Here is a 12,546-nt window from a genome sequence, read left to right on the forward strand (position 1 = left end):
CGCTAGTTAAAGCCCTGACTGGGAGGATCTGACTTTGCTCCAAATCATAGTATCTGCAATGAGTTAATATTAAAACCATATGTCAATAGATTTCCAGACAGTAATTATGTGGTTCAGCATAGCATCATAGTAATGCCCCAGCTCACCCCGCATTGCTGAGGAGCATTCCTGTCTGCCTAGCTTCTATTTTTCTGCATACCTCAGAGTGTAGGCGTTTAGCTACACCTCAATGGTTTTATGTTGACATCCTCCACCAGCAAGATAATGTGGATATGTGTATGCATTTGTGTGTTCAAACATGTGTGCATGTGAGTGTGTGTGTGGGACTGTGCTCCATATGACTTGTCGGAGACTGCATCAGTCGAACTCACGATACATAGTGCTTACTTTTTGTCTTTCGCTCTCCACAGGTATCAAGACGGAAGACAGCCTGGGCCACTCCCCTGGGCAGAGTGGATTTCTTAGTTACGGCTCCAGTTTCAGCACTTCTCCACCAGGACAAGCCCCATATTCCTACCCAATGCATGGTTAGTAAACCCATATTTGCATCTTCTATGTTTTATCTGTTATAAAAGCAATACCAAATATACAGGGGCACATAAAGTAAATATGTATATATGTGACTTGTATAGCACACAGCCAACTAAAATGCATCAGAACATTGGAGTGCTGTAGTTCATAGGTTTACATAGAACTGGATATGAGACTTTATTCAACAAAATGCCAGGTATGGTGGAAATTATGTTATGCACCTGTTGACACCCCAATGACATAAAGAGTTGTCCTTTTGTCCCACTCTTAATCCATCAACCAGCTCTATCTTGCTTTGGAGGGGCTAGGGAAAGGTCTGAGGTGGAAATCACAGAAAATAACAAGAACTGGCAAAGCCAATAGGTTTCGCAAATGCAAATTATGTTGGCTTTGTCATAGTTTTTTACGTGTTGCACAGCAGTAGGGGCTGCTTTGCAACATCGTTTAACACAGCCAGCATTAACTGTGTCATATGCTTTTCTTCCTTGAAGCCATAACAGCTCATAGGGGGGGTGTCAAGCAATGTGAGGGTGGATGGGTAAACATATCAGAGAGTGGGAGGATGTGCCTAATGGAAGTAGTAAAGTATTAGAAAGGTCTCACTTCTGACATGGCTCAAAACAATGGCATTTGGGTGGAGGATGTGGGATGGCTGATGAAAACAATGGCAGGCAGGCAGGTGGACGGTGGGTGAAAATAACGGCAAGCGGGAGCAGGGAGAGCAGTGATTCAAAAAAGGGAAAGTACCTGTGTCTACCTGGAGGGACTAGAAACGGGTTATAAGGTCCTCACCTTATTTTGTATACCTGGTGCTACCTCTTTAAGATGTGTTTCATCTCTCCTCGCAATATGTCCTTGTAGGCCCATGCCTCTTTAAACCCTGACAACATAGCTGCCAAGTATCTCGTGTCCCCAGTGACACTCAGTGACTCTTGGTTTTTAGCTAACAGCCAATTGCATTGTGAGAATGGTGGTTTTGCGTCTGTTGTATTAGCTCAAAGACGGCAACCAGTAAAGTATTACTGGCTAAAAAACCGGGACGGAATTAACTCCCCAGACAAGATTGGGCCACCCAAAAGCCAAGTGCCCCCACTCCCCACCTAGGTCCTAAGAGGAGAGCTGCACTTGTCTCTTGCTTTTTCAAACTCTTAACAATCCACCATTAGTGATCTCCCATTGAGTGTGTTACTCTCAAATTTCCACTGTGCTATGAAAACCCATAAATATAAAGATGAATATGCATTCCCCAAACCACATCAAATAAAAAACTTTTATTTGACATTACTCTGCATTCTCCTCCTTGGTGTTATTAACAGAAGCAGTATATTAAAGTAGTCTCAAGATCTCACTTCAGACTTGGGACTAAACAGTGGCGAGCATTTTTAGGTAGGAGGGGAGAAGGGGTGGTTCAGAACAGTGGTAGAAAACAACGTCTCGAGAAAACCGGCAGGGTTTGAGAAAACAAAGGCAAAGGGTGGGGTGATCGAAAACAAGGGTGAGCGGAAGGGGGTGGATCCAAACAAGGGTGAGCGAGAGAAGGGAGGAGGAAGGGAGGGGGTTGTGGGTCAAATACTACCATGAGAGGGAGGCAGGTGGGTCAAAACAATGGTGAGGGTGATTCGGGTCTAAAGAATGGTGAGGGGGATTCAAAAGAACGACAAGCAAGGAGAGGAACGGGATTAAAACAGTAGCGGGCGGGATGAAGGAGGGAGGGTCTGGTGGGTCGCAACAATGATTAGCAGGAGGTTGGTGTATCAAAACAATGGGTTGTGGTTCAAAACAACAGTGAGCGGGGAGAGGGAAGGAGGGAGACTCAAAACAACAGTGAGCGGGAGGAGTCGGTGGTGAATCAAAACAACGGCAAACTGGAGGACGATGGGCAAAAACAATGGTTAGGGGGATCAAAATGATGATGAAATTGAGGAGGGAGGGTGTGAGGGGGTTGTGAGCCAAAACAACGGTGAGAGGGAGGTGGACGGGGCTTCAAAACAACAATGAGCGGTAAAAAAAGAGAGGGGAGTCAAAGCAATGAAGAGCAGGGGATCAAAACAACGATAAGTGGGGGAGAGAGGGTGGGGTCAAAAAGACGAAAAGGGGAGGGATAGGGGTCAAAATAATGATGAGCAGGGGTGAAGGAGAGGAACTGCAGAGACATGCACTCAATAAGAGTGCATGTCAAAAAATAAAACAAATTACCTGCTGGCCACAAGAAGCAGCGCTTGGTCCATGCTCCATAGCATAGACGAAGACTGGAAGGCCCGGATGAAGTCAGAGGCTCTAAACTCCTATTAAGATTTTTTTTTCTTTACAAGAGATTTCACAAGCACAGCGCAAGAGCTGTGCAGGCAAAACCTAAAAAAGCACTTTTACATCCCAGTTTCTTTTCTGTACTTGCCAATTCCTTTAGACCCTTATGAAACAGGGACAGCACTGGTAATGCCAGGGGTGCCATTCCAAAGAGCAGACCAGGTGTAGCATCTGCTGCTCTGGCACCTTGTAAGTGATGTTCGCAGATGGTGGGTGCATAAGGAAGGGGATGCGACAGAAAAAAAATGTGATAGAAGAAAGATTACGAAGGCAAAGCAGCCCAAACACAAGGGCTTCACAGGAAATGCATGCTCCAAGAAGGAGGCAATGTTCACCTTTTATAGAGCTGGAAAAGCCTCAAATTTACACATCGTCATAATAAATGTAATCATGCTCGTTTGTGGGAGAAGAGGCACGCATTCCCATTTCTATTATTCAAACCATTGCATGTAAATCTTGATTATAAATGCAGCTCTTAGGTGCATGCAATCCTCTTGCAGCCTTACACTAGCAGAAGAACGTGCTCCTAAATTTAAGCAAAATGAAAACACATGGAATTAAATAACTAGTAAAGATATTTTCCCACAAGAGCCAGAATAGACGTAGCAGCTGATAGCTGGCTACTGGGGATTTCAAAGGCTCAAATGTGTCATAGATGGATCAATGTGCATTAAAGCCTGAGCAGTTTCACTGTGTGGTACCAACATTCTGGAGCCAACATTCCATTCCATTAGTTTACAAGACTTAAATCATAACATTCAGCCTGTTTAATATGAACAATGTTGAACATGTGTAGTGGATCTATCTAAATTTACAGTGAGATCCTCTATTGAATAATGAATTAGTACCTTTATGACAGTCACTAAAGGGATGTATTCTGAGTTTCATCAGTTTATTATCTCTACCATCACAAAATTTCTGATTTTTTTTTTAAATGAGGAAAACGGGGATTTCGTTAGCTTTAATTTGCTAATTTACTGTGTTAATGCGGAAAAGCTTACAGTGGTGAGAACATGCAAGTGTGAGAGAGTTCTGAATCTTCCTCTATATTTTCTCATTGATTTTCGGGAACGCAGTTACGTCACATGATCCAACACCTAAGTTTCCTGTTTTCTCTGCAAGTTATCTGACCAAGAACCCTTTCCCTTGGAATGCATTTTCAAAGCCTCCTTGTGGTAGTCTCAAATGTAAGATCCCAAAAAGTGGAATGGTGCCCTCAGCAAATGTACTGGCATGTGTCTTGGTCACGGATTCCCTCACAATCATGAGAGCTTGACGCATTGAATGTAAAGGTACTCCAAAGCGCCGCCCGTGAGTGGGTGGTACGTCTTCAGTAATAACAAAATGCAGAAACCCAAATCACAATTCCAGTTGATAAGAGCACTTTATGTGGCATGGTCCTTGTCTTCACAAGCTGCTGGTAACACCCTAACCTCAGGACAAGCAATTACAGACTGCTTCATGGGTAGTTTAGTTACCTAGTTCAGATGATTTTTAAACTGGTGCCTCCTCCAAGGAACTAGGAGACTTTAATGTCTCTGTCATAGTGCTTAAAACTATGCATGTTTTGCATGAAGTGTATTTATGAGTACGTGTGTGTGGGGGGTTTCCACACACACACACAGGCATTCATAGTCATATAAGGCTTGCTACAATTTCATGAGCAAAAGGTGAAATTATCACACGTTATTGAAAGGACTCCCCCAATCCTCTAGGGGAGCATTTGGCCAGACAAACCGTGGCACACAAATAATCAATCAAGTTTCTAGAAAAGTGTGACTACTCACCCATTAGGGTCTCAAAACGCTGAGTGGGGGGAGGGGTCTGCGGTTCAGTCAAAGAGCCAGGTCTTGGGGTCCTTCCTGAATTGCGGCAGTGATGGTGATTGCATCGATTGTTGTGACATCTGAGGTTCTAGATATAGGGATTCCGTCAAGGGCTGACCGCACCTTTCTAGGCTTTTAATTTTGGCCGCAAAGACCAGAAAGCCTACAGTTGACTTCTCTCGAAGTTTGCAGATGAGACTACAACTTTGCAAGTGTGCAGCTCGCACAGCAGAGGCCCAACAGGTCCAAAGGCAGTGTGCGTGTACCCTCTTACATGGGTGCACATAATGTTACAGGATGTCCGTCCTTTCCTGTGCCGGGCACAGACTATTTGCCTTGCACCCCACTAACTAGAGGATCTTGGTTTCTTAATATTCTATTGTTCGAGATCATCAGTTTTCTCACTTGTTAGGATCTCAGATTGTATCTCTTGCCCACTCATGACAAAACATGTCTTCTTTCCAATGGTATCGGGCTAGGATCCTTTTTTTCACCCGCCACACTTCAGCAGACCTTAAGGTATTTAGGTATTTTTCCAAAACAATTCAATATTGAATTTCCTTTGTTATGGACTTTGTAGCAAAATTCAATTGTTGTACATTACAAAAATTTTTCATGAAAACTGTTAAAAGAGGCGTAAACTGTAAAAATGAGGTTTTGAGTATCTTGGAATTGGTATTGATATAACTGAAGGAGCATAGAAAAATTCAGAGGAAAAAAATATAAAATTGAAATCAAAGGGAAGAGCATGTAAATTGTATCTATTCCCCCAATGTGTGTCTGTGGTGTGAGATGCACAAGAGAACAGTGCATAAATTGTTCTTTAATAGCCCTGTGTCATGCTTGTGGCTGGGCCACCACCAACCTGGGCAGCTGGCCTGCAAGTCACAACCCATAGAGTGTCTTCACTCTATAAAAGGTTTTAAAGATGTTGCACCGCTGCACATACACAATGTGCTCAGAGCCGGACTGGCCAATAGGGCAACCTGGCAGTGCCGGAAGCCCTGATCATATAGTTCAGCATGTGGGCTGGTTTTGTGGCTCTTTGTGGGCTTGTTTATGGTCTAGTGGGCCTGTTTGTACTGTAGATTTCTCTGAAAATAGCACAAGCATTGCCTGCAGCAAGCACAAATGCATGCAGTATCCCATACCTTTGCTGAACACTTATACCTCTTGTCTTTACAAGTTCAAAACTGCCCTGATTTGCAAATGTAAACAACTTTTTTGGTTCTGTATGGAATATATAGCTCACTGTGGAATATATAGCTAAGTGTTTGTATTCCATATCGAGATTAAACAAGAAAAGATTTGTATAACGGTCGGTGTTTGAATATGGTGTTAGTAAAGGCTGAGTATGAATTATTCAGCCAGGCAATGGAGTCCACTGCTTTATAAGCACACCTTATATACACTGGGGGAAAGTGAAACATATGCCTCTAAGACAGAATATTTAACCGAAATTTAACAAATATGAAAATGATGAGTGTTAATACACTGGAGTCCTATTCAAGGTACAAATTGCACCTAATTTATAAAAAGAATGTGTATTCCGTCCAAGGAAAATTTCCTCTTGATAGAGAATGAAAATGCAACGGGCCTTCCTGAATTAATTGCAGGAAGCGGAGGGATGATGGATGCCAGAGGGTGGAGGTGCTAGTTAAAAGTGAATGGATAGTTGGCAAGAAAGGAGCACCTAGTGCAAAATAAAGGAAATCACTTCCATACAGGAATCACTTGTTGAGTAAAATAGAATGCTGCTTTGTGCGGTCCCAATACCACAAAAACGATTCTAATTTATGCGACGAAAGATGAAAAGATCAAACGCAACATTGCTGGTCCAGTTCCCTCGCGAGGTGATCCTTTTCCAAGAAAAAAACACACATGCTGCAATATAAATCTGGGGGAGAATGTGATGGCTCTGTGAATTGGGTCATCAAGATGATGTGTTTTCTTCATCAATTTATGCTTGCGACCAGCTTGGAAATGAGAGGCACTTTTCATCGAACCAAGATTTGATGGACTGCGTGAAATAATTTACTGGTCTCTAGAAACAATTCCCAGTTGGTTGATGTCCACGCTTTATAAAAAGCAGCCCTAGCGCTAACATATTGCTTCCTTCTGCAACCTGGACTCGTTTGGGCTCTTGGCAGGGGCGGTAAAGTTAAGAATCGGACTGGAACTTGAACTCTTTTCCAAATTATAAAGCAATTCTTCTAAAGAGGGTGACACATTAGAATGGAGGTAGTTGCCCTGCAGAAAAATGGAGGCCCACATTTTAATGAATGTAGGGAGTTCATAAGTGCAGATATTATGAAATCTAAGAAACACCAATTCTACTTAAAGCAAACACTTTCCGCTACAGACCCTACAGACAGTTTTGCAGTACTCGCATTTAACCAATCAAACGTGGGATCTTTACAAAAGTATGACATTGTCAATACTTGTTTACTTTTGTCGTTTTGCAAAATCTCATTGTTGGCGAACCTGCTGGGCTAATCTAAACAGGGAGCACATCAACACACAAAGTCGTTTCCTTCAATGCCGGAGACTTCTATGGTAATGTACGCTCCTCAAAAAGCTAACATATCCATAGTACTATCTGGCACTCAAGAAAACTACTTTGTGTGCGGATGTGCTCCATGTGAAAGGGCAGCATGCTGTCACTCACAGAAAGTTAGCCAATGGATGTTGTGGGCTGACCCAGCGCCCCATGATTTGTGCTGTAGTGGGTGGAAGAAAAATGTGGATGACAGAATAACAAGACCAGTCGATGAAGAGGACTAGCCGAGCCCCTTTAAGTATATTAAACATATAATATTAGTAAAATAAAAAGGTCTTGGCTAATGCCAGGCCTAAAAAGTAGATATGCTGAGTTGTCATGACAGAATATTTTAAGAGAATGATAATGGCCCCTCACCAAAGTCAAGGGTATTGTGATGTCACTTCCTGGTATATCACCTGTGATTGAATAGCATGTGATGTCATATCCACTTCCACTGTTATTTTGTTGAAAGGACGCTCCTGAAGGCACTTTGTAAAATACCATGTAGCCTTTTAAAATATGGAAGCAATACGAGAAAGATATAGTCCAGTATTTTGATATAAAATAAAGGTTCTTATGTTTTTGAATAAAAAGTGGATGGATTGAGCAGAAAGCATCAGTGGGTTAAACGGCTGTTTTCACCTGGGCTATTGCACTTTGAAAAACCATGGCCTTCAGTTTATTCGTTTTAAAATGTCATCAGATGTGCTTGGAGAGCTTGTATGATCCGTTCCAGCGACATCAATATTTGCAAGCATACAGCCTATCGGAAAGAGCTACAACAGCGCAAACATCCTGAATAGTAAGGCTTAAGGTCATTGGTTAATTTGTAAAAAATAAGTGCTGGGGCTCTTGTCAGGAGGCAGCTTGCACCATCCCATTTCTCCTGTTAGTGCCACCTAAAACAGAACCAACTACTAACCATGAAAGTGGGGAGAGGATGTGACGTAATGGCCAGAGCTGCAGACTTCAGAGCTGGGAAACCAGGTTTGAGTCTCAGTGCTGCCTCAACATCCTGTGATTCTGAGCAAATCACATAATTTCCCCGTAAATGTAGGTGTCCTTACCCGTGCTCATGAAAAGCACCGGTGTTGATGATAAAGTGCCGGTGCTGAGCACCGGAAACCACCAGCTCAAATTTAGCACTGTTTAATGTATGTTTTGGTAACATTCTGGCATTACACACGACACACAGAGTCAGAACACAGAAAATTAAGTTTCTTTTGTTATGTTATGCTATGGTATGCTATTTTATGTTATTCACACTTTTATAGCAGCAACACAATTTCCAAGGCACCATACCGCATCCTCAAACCTGACACCGTTTTGTGCGGAACTTTGGAAGACCATTTGTGATCCTCGGATACAATGGTTTCATGTATATGCTGGTTCATTGTCTTCTAAAAGAAACTAGACTTTTCTAAAAACCTATCTGTTCCCTAATCAAACTGACCATGTTATTCCTCATTTACTCAACAAGTTATTGCTTAAGAGTCTTCTACAGTCACACGATAAGTTGATGCTGCTCCGCCAGCTATATTCAGGGCAAGTAGTCTCTGGGTTGTCTGTCAGCCTGTCTCCGTTTGTTCTGTGGTAGCCTCAAACAATGAAGTAAGGCGTGTGTTGATCAATCAGAAATAGTGTGGTATCGTCTTACTGTTTGGTTTTACCAGCTTCCAGGTAAACAAGTGCATTTGTTCAGGGATTTGTGTACTGTGCTGGCATGTCACCTTCTAGGCACCAGGCTGAGACAATTAGCAGACGGTGATTCTTCTACAAATATGTTCACTAGGCTTTGCTTCAGAGAGAGACTATTAGCAGACGGTGGTTCTCCTACAAATATGTTCCCTGGGCTTTCCTTCAGAGACATGCACTGGGTACATTTGTCTGACCCATCTCTTGGCATCCTGATGATTACATGGGACTATTGGAGATGGATGCTGAAGATCAATCTCTGGATGAGAGACGGTAGTGGGAGGAGGGCCTCCAACATGTATATTTATAGTTTTTTTTTATGGATTAGGCTAGGTATAGGTTTTGGTTTGTAAGGGCATTTTTAAGATTTACCGTGGGTATAGGTTTTTGAGTGGTAAGGGGATTTTTAGGTTTTAGGGTGGGTATGGGTTTTTAGGTGGCAAGGGAATTTTCAGGCTTTAGGGTGGGTGTGGGTTTTTCGGTAGCAAGGGACATTTAAGGTTTATGGTGGGTATAGGGTTTTGGGGGGCAAGGGCAATTTTAGTGTTTAGGGTGATATGGGTTTTTGGGTGTCAATTGTAATTTTAGGGTTGGCAAGGGTTTTTTGGTGGCAAGGGTAATTTAAGGGTTTAGGGTAGTTATGGGTATTTGGGCGGCAAGGGGAATTTTAGTGTTTTGGTGGGTATGGGTTTTTGGGAGGTAAGGGTATTTTTAGGGTTTACAGTGGGTATGGGTTTTTGTGTAGTAAGGGTATGTTTAGGGTTAAGGGTGGGTATGGGTTTTTGGCTGGAAAGGTGATTATATATAATACATCTGAATATATAAATATGGAGTACCTACCTATTACATTTTTACCACGCTTATGCCTTTACCGACCATGTCTTTACAACAAAATATCCATGGTAAAGGCATGCGTGGTAAAGGCATATGCATTGTAAAAATATTGTTGTAAAAGGCATGTATGGTAATGATGCATGCGTTGTATTGACTGCATTGTAAAGGCATATATGGTAACTGCATACTTGGTTCCGTCATACAACCAGCTGAAGACTTGTCTAAAACATATTTTTTTAGACATTTCTTAAAAGAGAGGCTCTTTTGTTGGGATCTTAGCGAAAGGTTGAGAGGATTCCAGAGCCTGTGGTCTTGCACCTAGATAGATTTTCTTCCTATATGATATGTCGGCATCTATCCCAAGCGTTGGAGAAATAGTGGCTAGCTCGGCTAGCTCTCTACGCCACGAACTGTCGATAATGCTTTAAAGACTTTTTGGGATTCTTCATAACAGAAGATACAAGAAAACTATGGCCCTAAACATGAACACAAATATTTTAAGGAAGTTTCAAGATGGGCGGCGGGACACACAATTATGAAATATTACACTAAAACACCAAATCACTTATGTAGGTGTGGTATGCTAGAAAAATAAATCTATACTGGGCATTCCTGATCCCTCCCGGAAATCCCTTTCAAACCCTGGGGCTTTAAAGCATGATTTAAAGTGGAACTGCAGTCACAAGTACAGTAGATGTACAGGGACAGCTGCTCCTCGGATCTGGTGCCTGAGTCATGTCATATAGGATGCCCTCCCGTAAAGCACGGCTCACCCCTGGACTGTGTATTGAGGCGCTTAAATGTACACCTCTTCCGATCTAAATGAATTGGAACTTTATGTGAAACTGTGGAGAGTTTTAATTTGAGCACTCTTAGGAAGGACACTTAAAATGTATGTGTTCTATTATGCTTCTAAACTAAATGAAACTGACAGCTGATTGGCATTTTATTCTTTCTTTTCAACTTATTTTTTAAGTGAACTCCATCAAAATAATTTTAAATTATGCCATAATGACCGGAAGTTTCCAAACAAAACTAGCAGAAGGCCTCTCTTTCCTAGAAGCAGTGGTGTAAAATAAAATGGTAGGGCTAACTTGCAGAATTTGGTGAGGACTCTGAAAATGAAACCTTGGCCTTCATTACGTGTAGTCCTGAGGGGTACATCTGGAGGGATACTTTCTGGACAACTTAAGTGGTGCATTGTTTCAAGACTCGAAATTATTGGGTCAGGAAACAGTGAAAATCATTGCTAGTGCCACCCGTATCCAAAGCCGGAGAACATAACCTCGCTTAAAGGCTGTCCTTTGTTCTCGATCATATCTACCTACTCGACTGTTCATAAGGATTCCAGCTTAGGCATAGTAGAGAGGCTGTCCTGTTTGGCACACTGGATGAACTGTGTTTTAATCAAGACCAGGACCTCCCTGTCGAGCTGGTGTTGCTCGATCCGTCTGCCTCCCTTGATGCGGTTGGCCGTTCTAACTTTCTTGACTGATTAGAAAGAGTCGGATTGGCTGGAACAGTTCTAAAGTGTCTTATCTGACAGGCCAATCCTAAATTGTGTGGTAGCCTTTTTGATCAAGTGGGTTCCACATTAATAGAGAGAGGCCACCCAGAGATCTGTACTACCCCAGTCTGTTTCTTATCTACATCCAACTTCCAGTAGAGAGAATTTGCAGCTTCGGATTGAAGATTTTGTCCTACGCTATGACACCCAAGTGCTGACAAATTTCGATTCTGTGGCTTAGTGTCTGAGCATTAGATTATGGAATTGTCTATCTGTAGCGCGTACGTGGATATCAGAGAACTTTCTTCAGCTGAATAGGAGCTAAGCTGAGATTTTGCTGTTGGGTAATGAACATTCAATCTAGTCTGACATCCGTGAACTCTCATGTAAAAAATCAACACGTCTAGTTTTATAGTTTATAGTTTGACCTACAAATTCAGAAATTCTCTACCTCTGGCTTTCTCCTTTGCACTTTCAGGAAAATTATCTTTTTCCCCCAAGGAAAGTAGTGGGTCTAAGGATTCTACAAGTTTGGAATCTAGGAATGAGGTTTACCACTGGCTTCCTGAAAATCAAATTAGGGAATTACCACTCATTGAAAACAAAGTTGTACGCTTGGATACTGGTTTCTGAAACTTTGGCCATGTCTTGGAGGCCCACAGATCACCCTGAGGGCTACCAATAAAGAAGAGAAGCCAGCACATGTGCCCTATCTCATAGAAAGAATAGTTTTTTGGACCGATCCTAAATTTCTCTCTTATCTTATTTTACCTCATGTGCCACTCCTCAGAGAGGTCTGTTGCTGGAGTAAATCTTTCAGAATAATGTGTCGATCTCGGGAATCCTGTACCAAAGCACCTGCATGTTACGACAAACTACAATTCTTTTACAAAAGCACTGAAAACCTTATCTGTTAACTGCGTCTCTGTCTTTGCTTTCTCTTTCTTTTGTCTTTGATGTGGTGCTTGCTGCATCCGAGTCAGCACCATGATGCCTTTGGCGACTGGGTGCTTTAGAAATGAATAAAATAAATAACACCTTTGAAAAAGATCCAGGTCACCCATGGTCTGGCAAGTTATTCCCCATTCCGGGGAGTTTAACATGTGACCCTCATTAACTCACGGGCGATTAACTTTGGCCACGGTATCTGCCCTCGGAGTTGACAAGGGAACTTGGAACCAGCGCTTCAGCCTGGTGTTTGACATACTAGGACACTGGCTGGTGCTGTCTTAGCAGGGGGTCCTTCAGAGGCAGGGGCCGTTTATTTGGCCTCTGTTACCCCCCTTTCGAAATGTAAAGGTGGC

General features: G+C 42.4%; 1 protein-coding gene across 2 annotated transcripts in view; it reads left to right on the plus strand.

The window, feature by feature from the left end:
* Positions 1-12,546, plus strand: part of EYA2 (EYA transcriptional coactivator and phosphatase 2) — a 310,430-nt gene that overhangs the window by 161,127 nt on the left and 136,757 nt on the right. For both annotated transcript variants that reach the window (XM_085619407.1, XM_085619408.1), the window contains exon 5: positions 411-527. In XM_085619407.1, coding sequence (XP_085475533.1) covers positions 411-527 — 117 coding nt within the window. The remainder of the gene's footprint in view (positions 1-410; positions 528-12,546) is intronic.

Source organism: Triturus cristatus, chromosome 7 (genome assembly GCF_964204655.1).
Source record: "Triturus cristatus chromosome 7, aTriCri1.1, whole genome shotgun sequence".
Classification (NCBI taxonomy): Eukaryota; Metazoa; Chordata; class Amphibia; order Caudata; family Salamandridae; genus Triturus; species Triturus cristatus.